The sequence below is a fragment of the Cryptomeria japonica genome, chromosome 9 (assembly GCF_030272615.1).
Source record: "Cryptomeria japonica chromosome 9, Sugi_1.0, whole genome shotgun sequence".
Classification (NCBI taxonomy): Eukaryota; Viridiplantae; Streptophyta; class Pinopsida; order Cupressales; family Cupressaceae; genus Cryptomeria; species Cryptomeria japonica.
Window position 1 is genome coordinate 738,826,601 of NC_081413.1, and position 18,647 is coordinate 738,845,247.

General features: G+C 35.7%; 1 protein-coding gene across 1 annotated transcript in view; it reads right to left on the minus strand.

Moving 5' to 3' along the window:
• Nucleotides 1-13,263: 13,263 nt before the first annotated feature.
• LOC131038689 (probable polygalacturonase At1g80170) overlaps nt 13,264-18,647 on the minus strand; it is a 56,446-nt gene continuing 51,062 nt past the window's right edge. Inside the window, exons 2-8 of the mRNA XM_057971209.2 lie at nt 15,573-15,872; nt 15,412-15,432; nt 14,989-15,196; nt 14,673-14,754; nt 14,439-14,547; nt 13,979-14,095; nt 13,264-13,789 (exon numbers count right to left, since the gene is read on the minus strand). Coding sequence (XP_057827192.2) covers nt 13,496-13,789; nt 13,979-14,095; nt 14,439-14,547; nt 14,673-14,754; nt 14,989-15,196; nt 15,412-15,432; nt 15,573-15,872 — 1,131 coding nt within the window. The 3' untranslated portion in view covers nt 13,264-13,495. The remainder of the gene's footprint in view (nt 13,790-13,978; nt 14,096-14,438; nt 14,548-14,672; nt 14,755-14,988; nt 15,197-15,411; nt 15,433-15,572; nt 15,873-18,647) is intronic.

The following is an 18,647-nucleotide window of genomic DNA, read 5'->3' on the forward strand; positions in this document are numbered from 1 at the left end:
ATTGGAGAAAAAAATTTTCTCACCAAAATAGGTCGAATTTATAACCAAAATTCATGGAAACGGCCTTCCGGATGCAATGGAGAGGTCGGATCTGGTCTAGGACGCTTCCAAAAGATGCTGCTCCTCAGATCTGCCTCTTGACGTCGCAATAATGCCTCTTCAAGATGAATCAATGAAGCCCCAATGGCTCTAATACCATGTTGGATTTTGCCAAGATCAAGGGGTCAATGAAATGTACAAAATAGAGACACAATATAGGACAAGAATAAACTGTATTCTCATCAATAGAAAATGATTCAATAATCAACTGGATTAACAAATACAATGAATAGAGACTTGCTTATATAGGCAAGGCTAGGGATATGTATGAGCACACAAACATGACATGTGGCTCAATAAGAAACAAGGGTAGGTAGGAAATAGGTGTGGGTAGGTAGGAGAAATAATATAATATTCCACATGAGGTGGATCACCCACCGAAGGTGGAATTATCACTCCACAATAAGTGGATATGATAGTGTAATAATAAGATCAACACCATAAGAGGTGGAATTTCTCCTACACACACTATCCCAATGTGGCACAAACACCCAAGTGTCTTATATCCAAACTACTATGAAATGCATTATCCTAAGTAAACTTAAGTAAGTGTAATAATATCCATGATGAATAATTATTTACACCAACACATCTTATAGTTAGTTTATTGTATTTTAGCATCATACATAGCTTACAACACATCTCATACTAAAATCAATCAAAAGCATCTCTCGTTCTCATATTTGCCATCCCTAAACCATTTTGCTCAGTGATCTGAGAGCAAAAACGTTGGTTTGAGGGACATTGTGAGATAGAGAACCATGGGACCCTCCTTGGGAAGCTGAGTAACACTACGTTACTCCATAGCTTGCATCAAGAAGTCCTGTGTGTGTGTGTGGACTAGTATTCTAACATATTTTCATATATTAAGTTTTATTCGCCCACTTTTCCCGCATACAGTACTTAATACTAATACAGATCCGTTTATGCTCCTCTTCTCCTTCTGCACATACACTTTGTAGGTATCTCTTTTCTCCTATGGTCTGGCAAGAAACTTGTATCACTTTCGTTGGATATGCACTCACTACTTTTTGCCAACAACTTTAGACAGAAACCTAACATCGACCTTATAAGGAACATACAGGCCGGTAGCAAAAACCCTAAACCCTAAACCTGTTAGGTTGAGCAATTCAAACGGTTCGATCCTGACCGTTGAAACATACTGCATTGAATGCACCAATCTTGAGTCAATCTCAAGACATTGTCCATCGTCCATTATCCACCGTTTTCATGGCGGCTGATAACCCATCACGCGTTATCACTATTTGACAGACTTCGCACATTCCCGAGGTAGATAGGAATAGTCTTCTTCATGCAAGATCCTTCACGTGCACAGAGCTTACGTGGCAACATGATCTGTCCTCCATCATACTACTGACTCATCACACAAAGATCACCGATTGAGTCACATAGACTTGAGATACTCCAACCGGAAACCCCGAAGTGGAAGCTGCCTTACCAATCGGTAGTCATACAGTGCTTCCATGTGTCGGTTCCCATAACTACATGCCGGTTCACTTTGAACAAATGTGCCGCTTCACTTAGGCATATACCGGTTCACACATATGCCGGTATCTCTTTCTTCTCTTATCTCATGTGCCGGTTCACACTATGTCTCATATTGACATCAATGACAACCTACAATATCATTGACATCAATGACAACATACAATATCATTATGTCTTCATGCCAGTTTACATAAGGCTCATGCCAGTTCTCATAATGCCAACAACCTATACCCGGATGATGAAGACTTCTCAAATGCCTACAAGGTGTGCAAGGAATACCAAAATCATTTTCATAGTGAGTATTCAGATTTTACCTTGCAAGATGGATTATTGTTTAGAGGTGGACAACTTTGTGTGCCTAGAGGGTCAATGAGAGAAAATCTCATACACTAGAAGCATAATGGAAGCCTTAGTGGTCATTTTGGAGTCAACAAGACTCAAGAGTTGGTTAAGAGGTATTACTATTGGCCTAGGATGAATCAAGATGTGAAAAAGTATGTGGAGACTTGTATTGTTTGTCAAAAGGCCAAGGGCACTTCTTCAAATGACAGTTTATACCAACCTCTTCCCATACCAAATAGACCATGGGAGTGCATTAGTATGGAATTTGTAGTAGGTTTACCAAGGACAAAGTAGGGATTTGATAACATTTATGTCATTATGGACAAATTTAGTAAAATGGCCCAATTTGTACCTTGCAAGACTACTCATGATGCATGTCAAATAGCTCATTTGTTCTTCAAGGAAGTGATAAGGATACATGGTTTACCCATGAGCATTGTTTTAGATAGGGACTCAAAGTTCATGAGTCATTTTTGGAAGACACTTTGGCAAAAGCTTGGCACCAATCTCTCTTTTGGATCAACCTACCATCCACAAATAGATGGGCAAACCAAAGTGGTAAATAGGAGCTTGGGAAACTTATTAAGGTGCCTTACAAAGGAGTATGGGCAAACATGGGATCAAGTGCTCTCACAAGCTGAATATGCTTACAATGACACAATAAATAGGACCACAGACAAGAGTCCTTTTGAAGTGGTCTATGGTCTTCACCCAAGGGGTATATTAGAGCTCAGAGACTTAAGGAATGCAAAAACAAGAAGTGGATATGCATAAGACTTTGCTCAGTCAATGAAGGAGGTTCATGAATTAGTCAAGCAAGCATTGATGGAGAACACAAGTAAGACCAAGCAAAAAGTTGATGAGAGAAGGAAGAACCTACAATTCCAAGTAGGAGATCTTGTCATGGTGCATCTAAACAAAACAAGGCTACAAAAAGGAGTACCTAATAAGTTGCAAATGAGAAGGTTGGGTCCATGTGCCATTCTAGCCAAGTATGGAGAAAATGCATACAAGGTGGACCTACCTAGTGACATAGGATTGTCACCAGTTTTCAACATAGCAGACTTAGTTGCTTACAAAGGACCAGTTCAAGGTTTAGATTGCAGTCACTCAGAGGTATCAAATGATGTAAATAACCTTCAAATACCAGCAAGACCAAATCCAAAGGCTGAAAAGGTATTGAGTTCAAGGATCGCTGAGAAGACAAGACACCAAATCTATTGGGAGCACCTCATCAAGTGGCAGGGTATGGATGATGTTGAAGCTACATGGGTGCTTGAGATAAATTTTAAGAAGTTAGGTATTGATCAGAATCTGATCCCCAAGGAGGTGACTTAGTTTTCTTTTGTTTGGGAGAATGGTGCAGGAGCACCTAGGACTTAGGCTTATAGTCCTTTCACAATTTTGGCTTGTACTGACCTTAGCCAACTCAAGTTCCTAATAAGGACTCTAGGAGGGTCCAAGGAGTGTGTGTGATGTTTTTTTTTAGTCAATTGTAGGCCTAGTTGAGTTGGTTTTCTTCCTAGGTTTGCACTTTGTGAGTAGGTGATAGTTTGAGTAGTTGAAATGACCTTCTTGATGGTCAAAAGTGGAATAACTTGGTGTGATAATTAGAGAGGTTTAGAATGGTCTTAGGAATGCTTAAAAAGTCTCATGTAATGACTTGTAATAGGTTGTTTAGGTTGGTAAAGCAAAAAGTGGAAAGTTGTAAAGTTGTCACGACAACTTTTGAAAGTTGTCATGACAACTTTTGTCCTAAAGGAGCTTAGCGGTGGAGTTAGGGATAACACAATGACCTAGAATGCCTCCACACATGGGGAAGACTATTTAAACCTCCTCTTGCATGGTTACCAAGGTTGGAAGTTTGATTTTGTAAGATTAACAATCTGAAACTACTCATTTTCGGACGGTTATCACTGTTTTGGTCTTATTTTGCATAAAATGTGAATGACAATGGATTGAATCCATTGATCCAATTATGGATTGAAGTTATTTGTTGTGTTCCAGTGTCATTTTTTTCATTTCATGCTTTGTAGATAGGGTGTGTTAGTGTTTTCATTGTTTTGTTTCCAATCAGCCAGTTTTGGCTTGTAAATAACAATTTCATGTAAAATGGTTGCCCCATAAAATCCCTTTGTGCTACCATCACGACCTGTTGGTAAATAGAAGGAAACCTCTCTTATACAATATATATATGCAGGGAGGATTTCTGGAAGTGAAGGTTGACATGGTTACCACCTTGTTCTAGGTGAGTCCAGGAGCAACCCGACTAGAGAAGACAGGGTGAAATTTGAGAGCATAGTGCAAAGGTGGACACAAAACCTTAGCCTAATCATTTGGAGAGTTTCAAAAGGTCCATACAGAGTTGCCACTATGAGGAGAAGCCTTAACAAGACCTTTAGATACCCATTCCTCAAATTTGAACAGTCACAGCCAGTTAAGAGGCCTACAAACCCTTGCAAACCCTCATTTTTGGGTTAGGGAATTGTACGACAAGTTGGGAAACCAAAACCACAAAAATCTCTTGGGGATAGATGAATTATTGAAGAAAAATAAAACTCTTTGCAAGGTCTTTTGGACCGTTTTCCTCAAAACCCTTGAAAACAGGATTTTGGAGGCCTAATAAGGGCTCATTCCTTGTAGCCCTATTTCTAGGCAAAATGGCGAAGTTGGTAGGAAAGATAATGAATGCAAACCAAAAATGGACCCAAATATAATTCATTCCATGTTAAATTCTACCTCCACAGCTCTGCAATGACTCACAACAATATGGGGGTGAATTTAACAAGTTGTTGTCAAGATAGCACAATTGAGCATATGGAAGTCACTTGGTAATGGTTGGGTTCCTAGTTAAACACTTGTTGCAAACACCTGAAATTGGCAAGGAGCAATCCCTAGAAGATATTGAGAAGGACTTTGAGGTCTTGGAGCATAGATATACCTGGAGAGGTTGTTGGAATTGAGAAACACCAACTAGGTGAAGTGTGAGCAAGCTAGGTAGACCCCATCAGAAAGAAGCAACTATTGGCTTCTTTGAAGATGTTGCAAGGTGCCATGAAGGGTAATGGTGATCCTTTAGAGGTAGGAGGAACAATGGATGAGGCCTCATAACTAAGTGGAGGTGATTATGGAATAGGGATGTGGGGTGGAGATGCTAGACCAATGGGAGAGTTGGTTGATTGGGGTGATTAAGGCTCAACTTCAACTTGTACCTTTGGCTCTACCACTACTGGTCTCTGATGGGGTAGTGACATCTGATCAACATCAATGTAGGCACTAAAAATTACCTTCATCTTCACTTCTGGTATCGAAATCTCATCCCAAGAAGAGGCATAAGAGCTATCAGTTTTCCTCTTCAAATTCTCAGATTATTGTATCTTGTACCACATTTACTTCTGCTTGAGAACCTCATTATAATATGAGGCATTTTTAGTTAGATCTTCTTCTTCATTCCATTCATGTCTAGGAATCTTGGCCTTTATTATACCTTATACAAACCATTCTAAATCATAAAACCTATATGTATCCCAGGGGAGATTATACTTATTCAACATGTTGTCTCGAAGATCATAGGCCCTCCTATTGGTAAAATGATACATACTTGCCCTCACTTGAGAAGGGAGGAATGATCCCCTCTTATGAATGCCCCCAACAAGGGATTTTTTTGCCTCAAAAAGTTGATACATTATCTAGACAAAAAGGAAACCTTGTCAGGTACAATGATAGGAAGCAGTCATGGAGTGATAGGGCTACCAAAAATTCTTATAATAGTGTGGTCTTTAAAATAGAACAATGACCCCCAATTGTTGTCAAACTTCTTTTTAGGCTCAAGGTCTTTGGGTATTAGAAAAAATTTCACCCTTTCACTCAGACCCCATTAGACATTTCCTTGAAGAATAATCATTAACTTTCTAACAAAATGATTCTCAAGCACAATATAATTAGATTGCCTCAAATGCATATCCCACAAATATGTCCACTCTTGGATAGGAATAGCTTCACCTCTAACCACTGGCCCAACTCTCACGTCTGGATGCCAAACCTTAAGGCCCTTGAATAAAAAAATATGCATGAGAATTGAATAATACTTGAAGTTCAGAGAAGGACCCACATTGAAATCATTGGGCGCCTTATGTAACTTTTCTGCTAACAGTCTTGCATAATCAAAGGGTCTATTATGATCCATGTTCTGCATATCCATACATAGAACCAACATCTAATTTGGAATTAATAGTTTAACATCTACACCAAAAACTTGAGATAGAGCATAATATGTATCCCTTAAGTAGCCAACAAATAAGTCAATGTTATATGGTCCTTGGTCCCTTGGAGTTAGGGCCTTCTCATCCCTTGTTAAGTGTGTTGGCCTGAAGGCTGAAATTATGCTCCTATAGAGCCCTTCATGAGATATATTCTTTGGCCAATTCGTCTTCATTTAGAGGCTAATCTTCTCTCTCATACAGCATGAAGACTTTTTTAATTGTTTGCCTACTAATTGCAACCAACCTCCCTCCATTCTTGGCCACAATTTCTCTTGCACCTTCCATGTAATTATTAGCAATTGACCTTATCAAGTCAACATTTACAAAGACATTGGGAACAACTAGTCTTCCCAAATTCAGATTCCAAATGTTGCATATTGGAACTTGCTCCTTCTTTTTATAACATCTCCTCCAGAAGCTAAAACCAAGGCTCCATTATAAGGTCTCTACATATAGCTATGAATTAGCTCCATTATAAGGTCTTTGCATATAGCTATGAAGTCAATTAAAAATTTCTCTAGCTTGCCATTGACTTTAGCTCTTTTCTAAGTATCTATTGACTCAAGAAGTTGAGAGATAACCTCATGAGAGAACTTCCTCTTGCCTTGGCAAGATGATTCAACCATTTATGGTTCTAGGGTTTTAGCTAGACAAAGATTAAATACCCACACCTAGGGTTTCAAACTAAAGTTGTGAGAAATACTCTAAGAATGCTCAATTACACACAATTATAGATTAAATTCAAAACAAAGCACAGTGGACAAGCACTAAAGAATTGAGAGCAAGTATAACTTTCAGCTAGCATAACCTAAGGTGAAAACCTAGAATGCAAGAATTCGCATCACAAAGATGATACTGATTGCAATAATTATCAGAATAAGATTTTTAAGATCAAAGTGAAATGATTTGATCAATAATCTGGCTTATAACGGTGAAATTTGAGTCATTAATTTCAGGCACATAACTATTTGGTTGGCACAAACTAGTCGTTGCATTTCATATTTGAACATTGTGACAACAATAACTATTTACCCATTTCAGGTAGCGACCAATGAGAAAAGAACACATCATCTTATGAATCCCCCTTCAGTGGTTGTCGACTTACCAAAATCGATCACCTTTTCTTAGTCGTGCAACGGTGCGTGAATCCTAACCATCAATTATTCCATCTGTTTTCACCTTTTAGAGTCCACCATTTGGCTGTCTGCGAGGCTATGGAGTTTAAGACTTACGAGAAACTTTTTCTAGTTGTACAACTATGCAAACATTCTTGACCATTGATTGGGCTTGATATGAATGTCATTTATTTTGTTGACTAGAATAAGCCTCATGATATAAGCCAAAAACAACTTCATTGTACAGGTTCCAACCAACTGAATCATTTAGTGAAGAAGTTGGTTCCAACCAACTGAATCATGATGATATAAGCCAAAAACAACTTTGTTGTACGGGTTGGAAGATCTTGGAATGAAAAGAAAGTTTTGGTTGTAAGAAGAAATCTTTTCAGACACTGTTTTTGACTGTTTTCTTTGTTTTTGTTGTGTAGTATAGTTCAATACAGGCTTGTCAAAAGAATCTAATTGCAGGGCATGAGAGCTTAGTGAGTATACTTTCCAACAAGTTAGATTAGAAATTTTGATTATGTCTGGTTGCGGAGATTCAATCCATTCTCTGTGACTACGTGCAAAACCCTTGTAAGTTAGGGTTTAATCAAGAAATGGCTCTAACCTGAGCATCCACTGATGGCACCGGTTGTAATCCTATGGAATTCTAGGTTAGGGTCTATAAATATGTTTAGAGTAGGTTTTATGGCTTTGCGGACCTTTGTGGTGAGTTTACAATGATACCCTAGGCTCACAGCTAGGAGTTGGTGAGACTAGGACAACAAAAGATGTGCGTTTTCAGAGCACACATGGATTGGTGGAGAAAAAGTTGACACATGGTTGGAGACCCCTTTGAATTCCCTTAAAGAATCCTTGATTGGTTTTTGCAGATGTTTTGAGTGGTGAAGCCTTCTAAGACCAAGTTTGTAAGTCACTCGAGTAGGCCTAAAACCCTTAAAAATAGGACAGTTCTAGAACTCCCATGTGTATGAAGAACCCAGATGCCATTTTTCAATTTTGTATGTAACTCTGAAAAGGGTGCTCATAAATGTAATTTATTTGTGGCCTTGTGTGGGTGGAAGTGAAACTAAGCCCTGCAAATCGTAATAGGAGGGCTAATTGCATTAGGCTTGTTTGGAGCCGGTATAGTCAAAGAAACCTTGGAAAGGCTTGGCGATGGGTGTAAAGGTGACCAAAACATTAGAAGACATCAAAGATACTATGTCAATTCATGTTATCCTCATGGAACAAGTCTAAGAGTTAAGATCCTTGCAGAGGTTGTTGGAGCACTTGGAAGTGGTGTTAGGGATTGAGGTAGAATCCTCAATAGGAAGTGTTGATTGTTAAATATCAGTGGCTATACCTTGGAGGCAAGCCAAAGTGTATTAGGCCTTGAAGGTCTAACTAGCAGAAGCCTTACCAAGTACCATTGGATGGGCTTGAGGAGTTAGAGGGTTGGTGAGAGCAACAAAGACAATTAGGTGATTTGGATCAACTCCAAGAATCTCTACATCAACTGCACTATCAACATATGTTAGATGTTTCTTCTACAACATTTTACATTATGTTTCTTATTGTAATATTCATGTATCTTGCCCTACATAAGTGATCTTCAGTTTGCAAGTCCATTGTATCTTGCCCTAAGGCAGTGAGATTTAGCCTGCAAGTCCATTTAGGCAGTAGTGAGCTTCCTTGGATAGTGATTCCTAATTGTATTAACAAGTTTCATATAGTGTGAGTTGATCCTCACTGTGGTTTTTCCCTCCTTGAATTTTCCACATAAAAATCTTGGTGTTCTTGTGTGGTGTATGTTCTATTTTTGTTCTTTACTTTTGTAGATTTGATAATGAATGGTTAAGTTTTAGTTAATGCTGATTCAACACCCCACCTTGCCCTCTCAACATATGGGTGTGTTCAAAAAGCTTCTCAAAGACTATCTAATGTTGAATATCCCAGACAACTGAGAGGGGGGGGTGAATCAATTGTCAATTAAAAATATATTACTTTTCCCATAGAAACAAATCCGATACGGATTAAACTCGGATTACTTAACCATAAATAGATATGAACATGAAAGAACACACACATGAAACACCAGATATGACGTGGAAAACCCAAAGATGGAAAAATTACGGAGAATGTTAGTTCTCAATATGAAAACACTTATTAAGGTGGCACTGATTAAGGTGATTTTTACAAGGATAGATCATTACCCAAATTCTCACTGTAGGTGGGCTCATTGCTTGGCTAAAATTGCCAGAAAAAGGAGGGGTCATTGCCTAGAGGAAGAAAGGAATCCACCACAAGGGCACAACTGCCACACTTGCTGCAATGCCGAAAGAAACCTTAGTCTCACTACCACCGTTACCAAACAACATTGGCACACAACCATATTGAACAACCACTTCACATCACCAAAGATAGATCCTCCTTTTACAATCAAATTCCTTCTACAAATCCTTCTTCCAATATTTCATTACAACCATTTCTTTATACATACTAATCTCCAAAATTGATTTTTCAAGTCGGCCAAGGAGATAATAAAACACAATTCAAATTAGGTCTTCACTAAGCATTCCCGCGATGGAAAGGAATGAGAAGTGGACCACACCACAAAGAAACAACACGTTATCCAAATGCCGCAATCACTGGACCAAAAGATAGAGCATTCGGGGTTAACTGGACCAGGAAAGAACATGGGCAAAAACATATTTTTGGAACACAACAACACATGTTGAATCAGAATAACGAAGATGTGTGCATGAGTAGCATAAATCTATAAGCGCAATAAGAGAATTGAAAATGCAGAGCTCTGCAAACTCTGCCAAATAATCATCATCATCACTGCATAGACTTCCAAAGCACAATTTCTGGACCACCAAAACATGAGAGTAGAATCTCAAGACAATATCCAACAACATACTAACACATCTATATCTGCAATAAGTCAGAGAATCCAAAGAAAAACCAAACACTGAAATACAAAATCAGTATGTTGACATTAATGACAACCATACCGACTTCACATTTGCAACATCTAACTATTACACTAATCCTTGCAATGCCCAATCTTATAGTAGATTTTATGGTTTATATTGATACTTCATTTGATGGGTTAGGAGATGTACTTAGATAGGATTACCATATGATTTATTATTAATTTTGGAAGCTCAAGGACCACGAACTTAAATAACCAATACATGATCTAGAGTTGGTAGTGGTTGTCCATGTGCTTATGTACTAAATACATTTTCTTTTGGTCCATTAGTTTGAGTTACATTTTGATCATTTATATTGTTCCATATATTTTCATGTGGCTTAACTCAAACATGTGTCAATGATAATGCGTGAAATTTCTACACAAACATGACTTTGGTGTTCATTAGATCAAATGGAAAGAGAATTTTGTCTAAAATATAGCTTTAGTGGGAGATGGCATGAGATCTTAGTTTTGTCCCTAAGCATGGATTTTCAATCCACATTCTAAGTACCTTGTAGAGAATCCATGGTATTAAGAGGACTGAAGGTTTCAATGTTGTAGTCCAAATCGACACATACAAACCTCATCATAATCAATATATACATAGTCAAAACTACAAACCTAATCCATGATAAGAATATAATAGATTTTATGAGGTTAAATACACATATATAGGTGGTATAAAAATAATATACATCATAAATAATATATAAAGAACTCCAAGCTCAATTTACAAGCTAGTTCTTCAAGCTCCCATGTTCCTATTGTTAGTTAGATAAGATTTTGAACCCTCATGAAGATGTCCCTTTCTCCTCCCAATCCATTAATGTGTGTGAATTCTTACCACATATCACTTGCACGTCTTCCATATCATTGTAATATTGTATTATAAAAATTAATACTTACAAAAATTTATGATTACATTTTTTTATGCCAAAGGTGTATTACACTCACATGTGGATACAAAAACGTCCATCAATTAAAAAAAATAAGCATTTAATTTGAGGTGTTTGTGACACTTAGATGGATGAAAAAAAAACATTTTATTCTTTTTTTTGTAATTTTGTATTATTTTTAAAATATTATATCTACGTCATTTTAAATATATAATATACTGAAATAGTATTATAAAAATAGATTAAAAATAATATTATTAGTTATGAGGTATTGAAAGGGTCCCTACATAAAATCTATTTTTTTTTTAAAATAAAGATAAGAATGCGAATATAAAATAAAAATATAATGATATTATAACATAATAATAATTTGGTACAAGTAGTTATTTTTAGAAATAAAAATATATAATAACAAAAATATATTAAATATAACAATATAATCATATCTTAATAAAAATTTAATATTAATTATAATATCATAATTATGTTGAGAGGCGTAACAACTACAATCGGGAATATAGATCATTTTACCTATTGAATTTATCCAGATCATTTCATCTTTAGGGTAGTGTTAATATGCCAACTTAAGTTATTCTATGAGTTTTGTATTATAATTTTTAATATTTCAATTTTTGGTTTGAATTTTTTTTTTATATTTTAATATAAATAAATCTAATAATTATTTTAATATAAATAAATTTAAAGCTTTAAAAAAAAGAGAAGACATAATGAAAACCTTGAAAAATAATTAATGTAAATTTTTTAATCAAATCAATATGTTTAACAATTTGTTTAAATAGTACTACAATATTCACAAATATTCAAAATTTAGTAATCAAATCAATTTTATTTTACTTAATTATCATTATAACTTTTAATTAAAATATGAGTTTGATTACAATTATTTTTTCCCTCAATCTCATTTATCTTTATGTCAATTACATGCTCTCCTTTATATTTATGCCAACTATACTTAACATTCTATTAATTCAAAAATTATTCCTAAACCTAATTGTATTTAAAATACATTAATAAAATATTTGAATTTGTTTACAATTAACTTTTTCTTTCATATGTCAAATATGTTCTAATATAATAATATTTTAATATTAATTACAATATAATAATATAATTAATATTTTTGGCCTACTTCATCTCTATTTCTCTAAAGATGAATATACTAGTTAAGATTGCTAGGGAAATAAAATGTCTTAAAAATTAGAAGTGAAGCAATTTGCCTCGGAATCTAAAAACTAAAAAGGCATTTGCAAGTGTTCCACAGGAAGTCGGAAGGATTTCGTCTTGTAATTGATGCTCAATTTCTAAACTTCCCTACTCATTGAAACTTTCGAATTAGAATCAACAATGAAGGAATTGCACCTCCAACAAGGTGACATACTAATTTTAGTTTGGTCTATTTCCAAAGTTTTGTACTGAACTGCCACCTAGATCAGTACCAAGACCATATACTGAGTTTTTTCTATAGATCTTAGTTCTTGGACAACATTCTTCGTATCTTGGGTATATTTGATCTATGTAAAATTTCTGCATGAATTCAATTTTTAAGAAAGAGAGTTCAATCTGTCACGGCTTTAATGCTGTGCACTATTTCAGAGGCATCACAAGGCAGAAATGTCCAGGAATCTCAACCTCTACAAGGTTTGGGAATCTCCACATGCAAAGCTCGTAACATGGTTTTTTAAGAGATTGCAAATGGTAATCTACTGAGATAATGGCAGACAAACTTAAAATCATGTTGAACTGGATTTCCTCCACAAAAAAAGATTGTAGTATTGTATCCCAGTGCTCATGCAATTCAAGGTTTTCTGTCAGTGACACTAATTATGTTCATAGGTTTTTGGCGACTGAAAGGTATTGATATGTCTAATTAAGACCGACAAAGGCTTGAAAAAAATGATTTGCTACTTGTTATAGTCATTAAATTGTTCTGTTTGTAACTTTGACGTGCAACAACAGTTAGATGTGAAATGTTGAATATAATTTTTTAAACTTAGAACTGATACATGCATATGCCACAATCTTTAGTTGCATCAACACAGTGGTTCGAATACTTCAAAGAAAAATATTCTGCCTGATAAAAAATGATATTGTTGGGTACAAATGTCATTTCCAATGTAGGTGGGCGTTTTTCATTTGGAACAAATGACATACATAAATAAACATGGCTTACAGTGAATTACTCGAAATAAAAAATGATTGCTATCCTTGAAGATGGAAACGGTAAAGCTACATATATGTTTTAGTTGAGATTGGAAATTTCAAAAGAATAGAAGGAAAATAAATTCATAGTTCATCTTTTGGTAGATAAGAAAAGTTATGTGTGATGGCATGCTCTTCCTTGCATTGCTGGCATCTTTGAAGACATGACTGGGGGCTGACAGAGCCGATAGTGTAACCTATGGCGTTTTCACAGAAGGTTGTTGGTGTGCTTCCTGAAGATAACGTGAGATCAATGTCTTGTAAGACTATGTTCTCACAAGGAACCATGTCACTGCAAGCAAATCTCATCACTTCTTTGGTTGCTGATGTTCCTTTGATGTTTTTGAATGTAATGTCACTTACTTTCACAGCTGATGCCTGCACTTTTATGCAGTACAATGAACATTAGTATGCTCAAATTCTGTCTTAATCCAATTCCCCTGTTCTACTTACAAGATTTCCTAACAAAACCATCAACACTATAGGAGCTTTAGCACATTGACATTAATCATATTCCATCTTTTGAGAGCAGCACACTTAAAAAATGGCAAACTAGAGTAGAGAGACCTTAGTTGGGCATGGCTTCGTAGAGTCACAGTAGAACTGATTAATAATGATAGGATGTTTGACATTCTCCATGTGGACCTTCTGAAATTTGATCCCCTTAGCAGACCCAGAGCCACCCTGCAGAATAACAAGAGATGTTCACTAAACTGTTGAATAAGGCTTTATCTTAGACAATAAAGCTCTCCACACCATCATTTTCACTGTTCTCCAGATAACTGTACTTTTTCCTTTTCTTTTCTATTTGCATGTGGTCCTTTGAGTAGTATGTGTGCAACTTGGCATGGCAATAGAAAGATGACTAACTTAATATTCAAAAGAGGCTACCTTGTATGAATTAATATTCAAAACTTCATTTACATCAAAAATCCTATATCATCTAGAAGTGCAGCTCAAAAAATTCTAACCATAATATAAGCAAGCACAAAACTATTTTCTCAAGCTCTTCGATTTTTTACCACACCTGCCATGTCTTGATCCTGAGCCCATTTTTCGTATTATACAGTGAGGCACCATGTACTTTCACTTCAGATACCTGCGCCTCTGAATTCCCCTTGCCCAAGCTTCCAATACTGTTAATATCAATAACGATGTTTTAAAATTTGAATTCTTTCAACCAGAAGACAGTATATAATTTTATTTTAAATTGAAGTGCAAACTGACCATTTTATAATTTTATTTACATGGCTTTTCTTACCTGATCCCATGGCCTGGTCCACAAATGATATTTTTAATTTTGATGTTGAATGAGTCACCTACTATGGAAATACAATCATCACCTGCATTGAAGTTCATTAAGTCTCAAATGTATCTTAGAGACAGATGGATGAGTGATAAAATGTAAAATTTGAATAAATACCAAAATATTTTGTGGCACCAAATCTCTGGTGTAGGACTTGGAACCATAGACACCAGGACAATGGAATGTTCATCAAATTAGCAATAATTGTAATAAAATGTTGAAGCTTCTATATAACATAGTACAGAGAATCCATTCACTGTTTTGAACTTACCTGTTCCAATAATGCTATTCGTAATAACTACATGTCTGGAGGCACTGATATGAAGGCCATCAGTGTTAGGACTATGGGCAGGAGCTAAAACCTTGAGATGGTCTGCATGTACCCCAACACATTTTCTAAATTTGACATGCATTTGTTGACTGTTCTCTACAATTATATTCTTCACTCTCAGATTGTTGCTTGATTCAAATATGACTGCCTGATAGAATATAAGTTTTCAGTCCAAAATCTATTCAAATTTCAGACTATTGCTGAACTCAAAATTTCAATCATCCTAAAGATGACCAATAGTCCCATTCCAAATTCATCAAGCACTTTTTTCCCCACTATAACATGTTGGAGTAAAGTCGAATTAAAGAATTAAGATCAACCAGAACTATGGTTGTTGAAGAGAGAGGTGGAAGAGGTGCATACTGTTGGAGCTGATTGGCATGGCTGCAAAACACAAGAAAACAGGCAGTCATGGACTGCTACAATTAATACCATCAAGCCACAGAGTTGGTCGGAATCAGCAGAAACAAATCTAAAGCAAAAATTATATTCGATGAGGACAATCTAAATTTCCCTATATTTACATTTGTTTTGTTGATTTTGCAAGATTGTGCCCACCATTGGTCTCCACTTCCATAAAATGTCCCTCCACCAGTTACCGTTAAATCATTTATTCCTTTGAAACGAAGCCATTGCCTTCGATTTAACCCTTCCCAAACCTTGGGGTCTCCAGGTGCAATGATTGTTCCAGAAACCTGAAGGGTCAAGGCAGATTTGCATGGGCCAGAGAATCTAACAGGCTTGACAAGATACTTCTTCCCATGGGGCACAAGGAATACTGTATAGGCTGATGAACACACCTCTTTCCATGTTTTCTTGAAAGCCTGAAAGACAATTGCACTTAACTTCATAATTGTCATAATTCATTACTACTCCTTAGAAACAGCTACGGAAACACTACGTGTTACTACAAACAGTTAACTATTAATGTAGTTAAAATAGATACAGTTAAAACCTCAAAACAGGAAATTTGAAGTTCAAGAGAAAAGAAATTTTTTTGTCTTAATATAGATGACAAATAACTATTAAATTTTAAGCATTACCATACCAAAATATAGCACCTACAAATCATTCAACTTTCTGTAAGTAGAAAGATATACCCTACTCTGATTCACTGTCAATGTTAATAAACACAAAGCAAAGTTCGCAGAGGATGATACACTTAATTGCTACATCTTTTCAGTTGCACTGGATTACAACTTGGACATAAATATAGAATATAAAATATAATGCAGGAAATCTATTCAAAATTGCAACAAAAGAATGATTGAAAAAAAAGTCCATCTCAATGTAGAGCTCAGAGAAATAAAACAAAAATGCAATTATTATGGACAGATGTTGCAACGGTTACTGGATCATAGATATAATTTTTTATTATTTTGTTTTTTTTGCTGATTTGGTCAGTCATTTGTTGGAGCCACAAATGGCCTTAGAAATGCTCATTTCTTGCCAAACAAATTTTGGAATGTGATGGCCTTTGGATATTCTTTTTTTGGTAAACTGGGCAACACAATGAACTGAACGGGATAAAAGCCAATTGGATCATCAATTCTTCTTCATATGGGAAGCCAATGACTGCTGCTTGATGCTGTTCTTGTTTGTTTCGGTTATTTTTATTTAGGGTTTACACTTACTGAGAAACCATTTTTATTCCTATGTTGTGGAGGTTTTTGACAATTTGTGGCTAGCTATTTTTGATGACTGTACTTTTCAGCACCATTGATCTACATTGGTCCTTCATGGACATCAATATAATTTCTTTAGTTACTTGTACCATTTACTGGAAATAGTGATCGCAGAAAATGGGGTGGCATTATTGATATATGAATCCAAAACCAAAAGAAAACAAAACAGCCTGAAGTGGGCATATCAAATACTATTTTGCTGAGTGCACTCTTTAGCTCCATAAATCTACTTTTGTTATTCATGTGCATTAACATTAGCTATTTCTTTCCACTGTCCATTTATTGGATTTATTGATTGCAAAAGACCAGTGATGTCGTAATATGTGAATCCTAAATCAGAAATAAGTTGGTATTGAAATCAGTAATTCCAGAAGTTGTGGCATTGTAAAAGATACGAAATAAAAAATCCCTGAAGTGGGTATATGAAATGCTATTTTTTCTGACTACTTTTCAGTCCCATTGATCTGGTTCGGTTGTCAACAAATACTAATATAATTTTCTTCTGCCAGCTATTTATTGATTCAAGCAATTGTCACTGAAGAGTCTGATTGAAAAAATGTCAATTCAAAATCAAAATAAAAGCAATAAAACGTTAAGTGGATACTTTGAATGCTATTTTTTACTGTATTTTCAATTCCTGACACGGTAAGGAAAGGGGTTCCAATCAAGGACTCCCTAAAACTTGTAGCCTAAGTAAATAAATACCCTTAAGATAAATAACACACCATGCTTCCAGCATAATCACGTACAGTTTTCTAAAACAAATTCACCACAAACCATTTAAAAAATTGAATTTATGATTGTTAACATAGCACAATTCCACTAAAATCCATTGTTTTACATCGCCAAAATAAGTATATACATAACTTCTCTATGAAATCAAATCTCAAAGCTACTCTATTCGTATGATATATCTACATATTATTGTCCAAAATACAAAGGGGGAAAAAGCTTTGCTCTTTCACTGCTAATTGTTTTGGTTCCATCGTGAGAACACCTATCCTCTGAAAAAATACACATCCAGTCTCCTTGATTCAGCATTGGTAGTGCCATGTTCATTCCGTATGGTTAAATGTCATCTCCTTGAGCAATATGTAAAACTTTCACACTACTGAAAAAATGTATGTATATATATGCACTGCACAGAACTTCCACCTTAAACTTTTGGCATCTCCTCAATCTTGTGGTAGGAGAACAGCAGTTATAACAAAGGACCCTCTACAAAAGCCACAACATTATTGATGTAATAGTCGCTTTGTCCTTTTTGGTTAATACTTGATTGCCTCAAGTTTTTCTGCATCACCAACTGGAGTAATCTACTGATTAGAAGCCAGCTCACTGTGTTTTGCCCCTTTTTCCTCCCAAAACAAATGGCTTTTGTGTTTTACATCCTTAGATATGTACAGAAGATGCTCATGGAAAATTAAAGAGACTCTTTGGATCCCCAAAAATTGCAGTTAATGCTTCCAAGAATCATGGTAATTGGTGGCTCCAATTTTAATCATGTATAGAGAAGTCTCTGATGTTGAATATGAACAGTTTGATGAAATGCCAAAACCTAAAACAGAACAACAAACACAAAAATGATAAGAAATAAAAATGTTATTGTTATTTTCCCTTTTTTTGACAATGTGGATTGTGGTCAATCAAGGATGCTCCTGCATCATACACCTTGGGTAGAAATTTTGTGAGCTCAGCATTCAAAAACATAGGCTGAGTGGTAAAACCACTCTTTTGGCTAACTGTCATGGCCACAGTGTTCTTTTCCACCATGTCAAGTACTTCTTGGTTTGTCACAGCTTTTGTCTTCTTTCTTTCTAATTCACCTCTATGTCATGTACTCTTCCTTTTGGGTTTAATAACCCTCTAGCTGTCCTTCACTTTGTTATGATCATCCTCCTCTTTCATCACTCT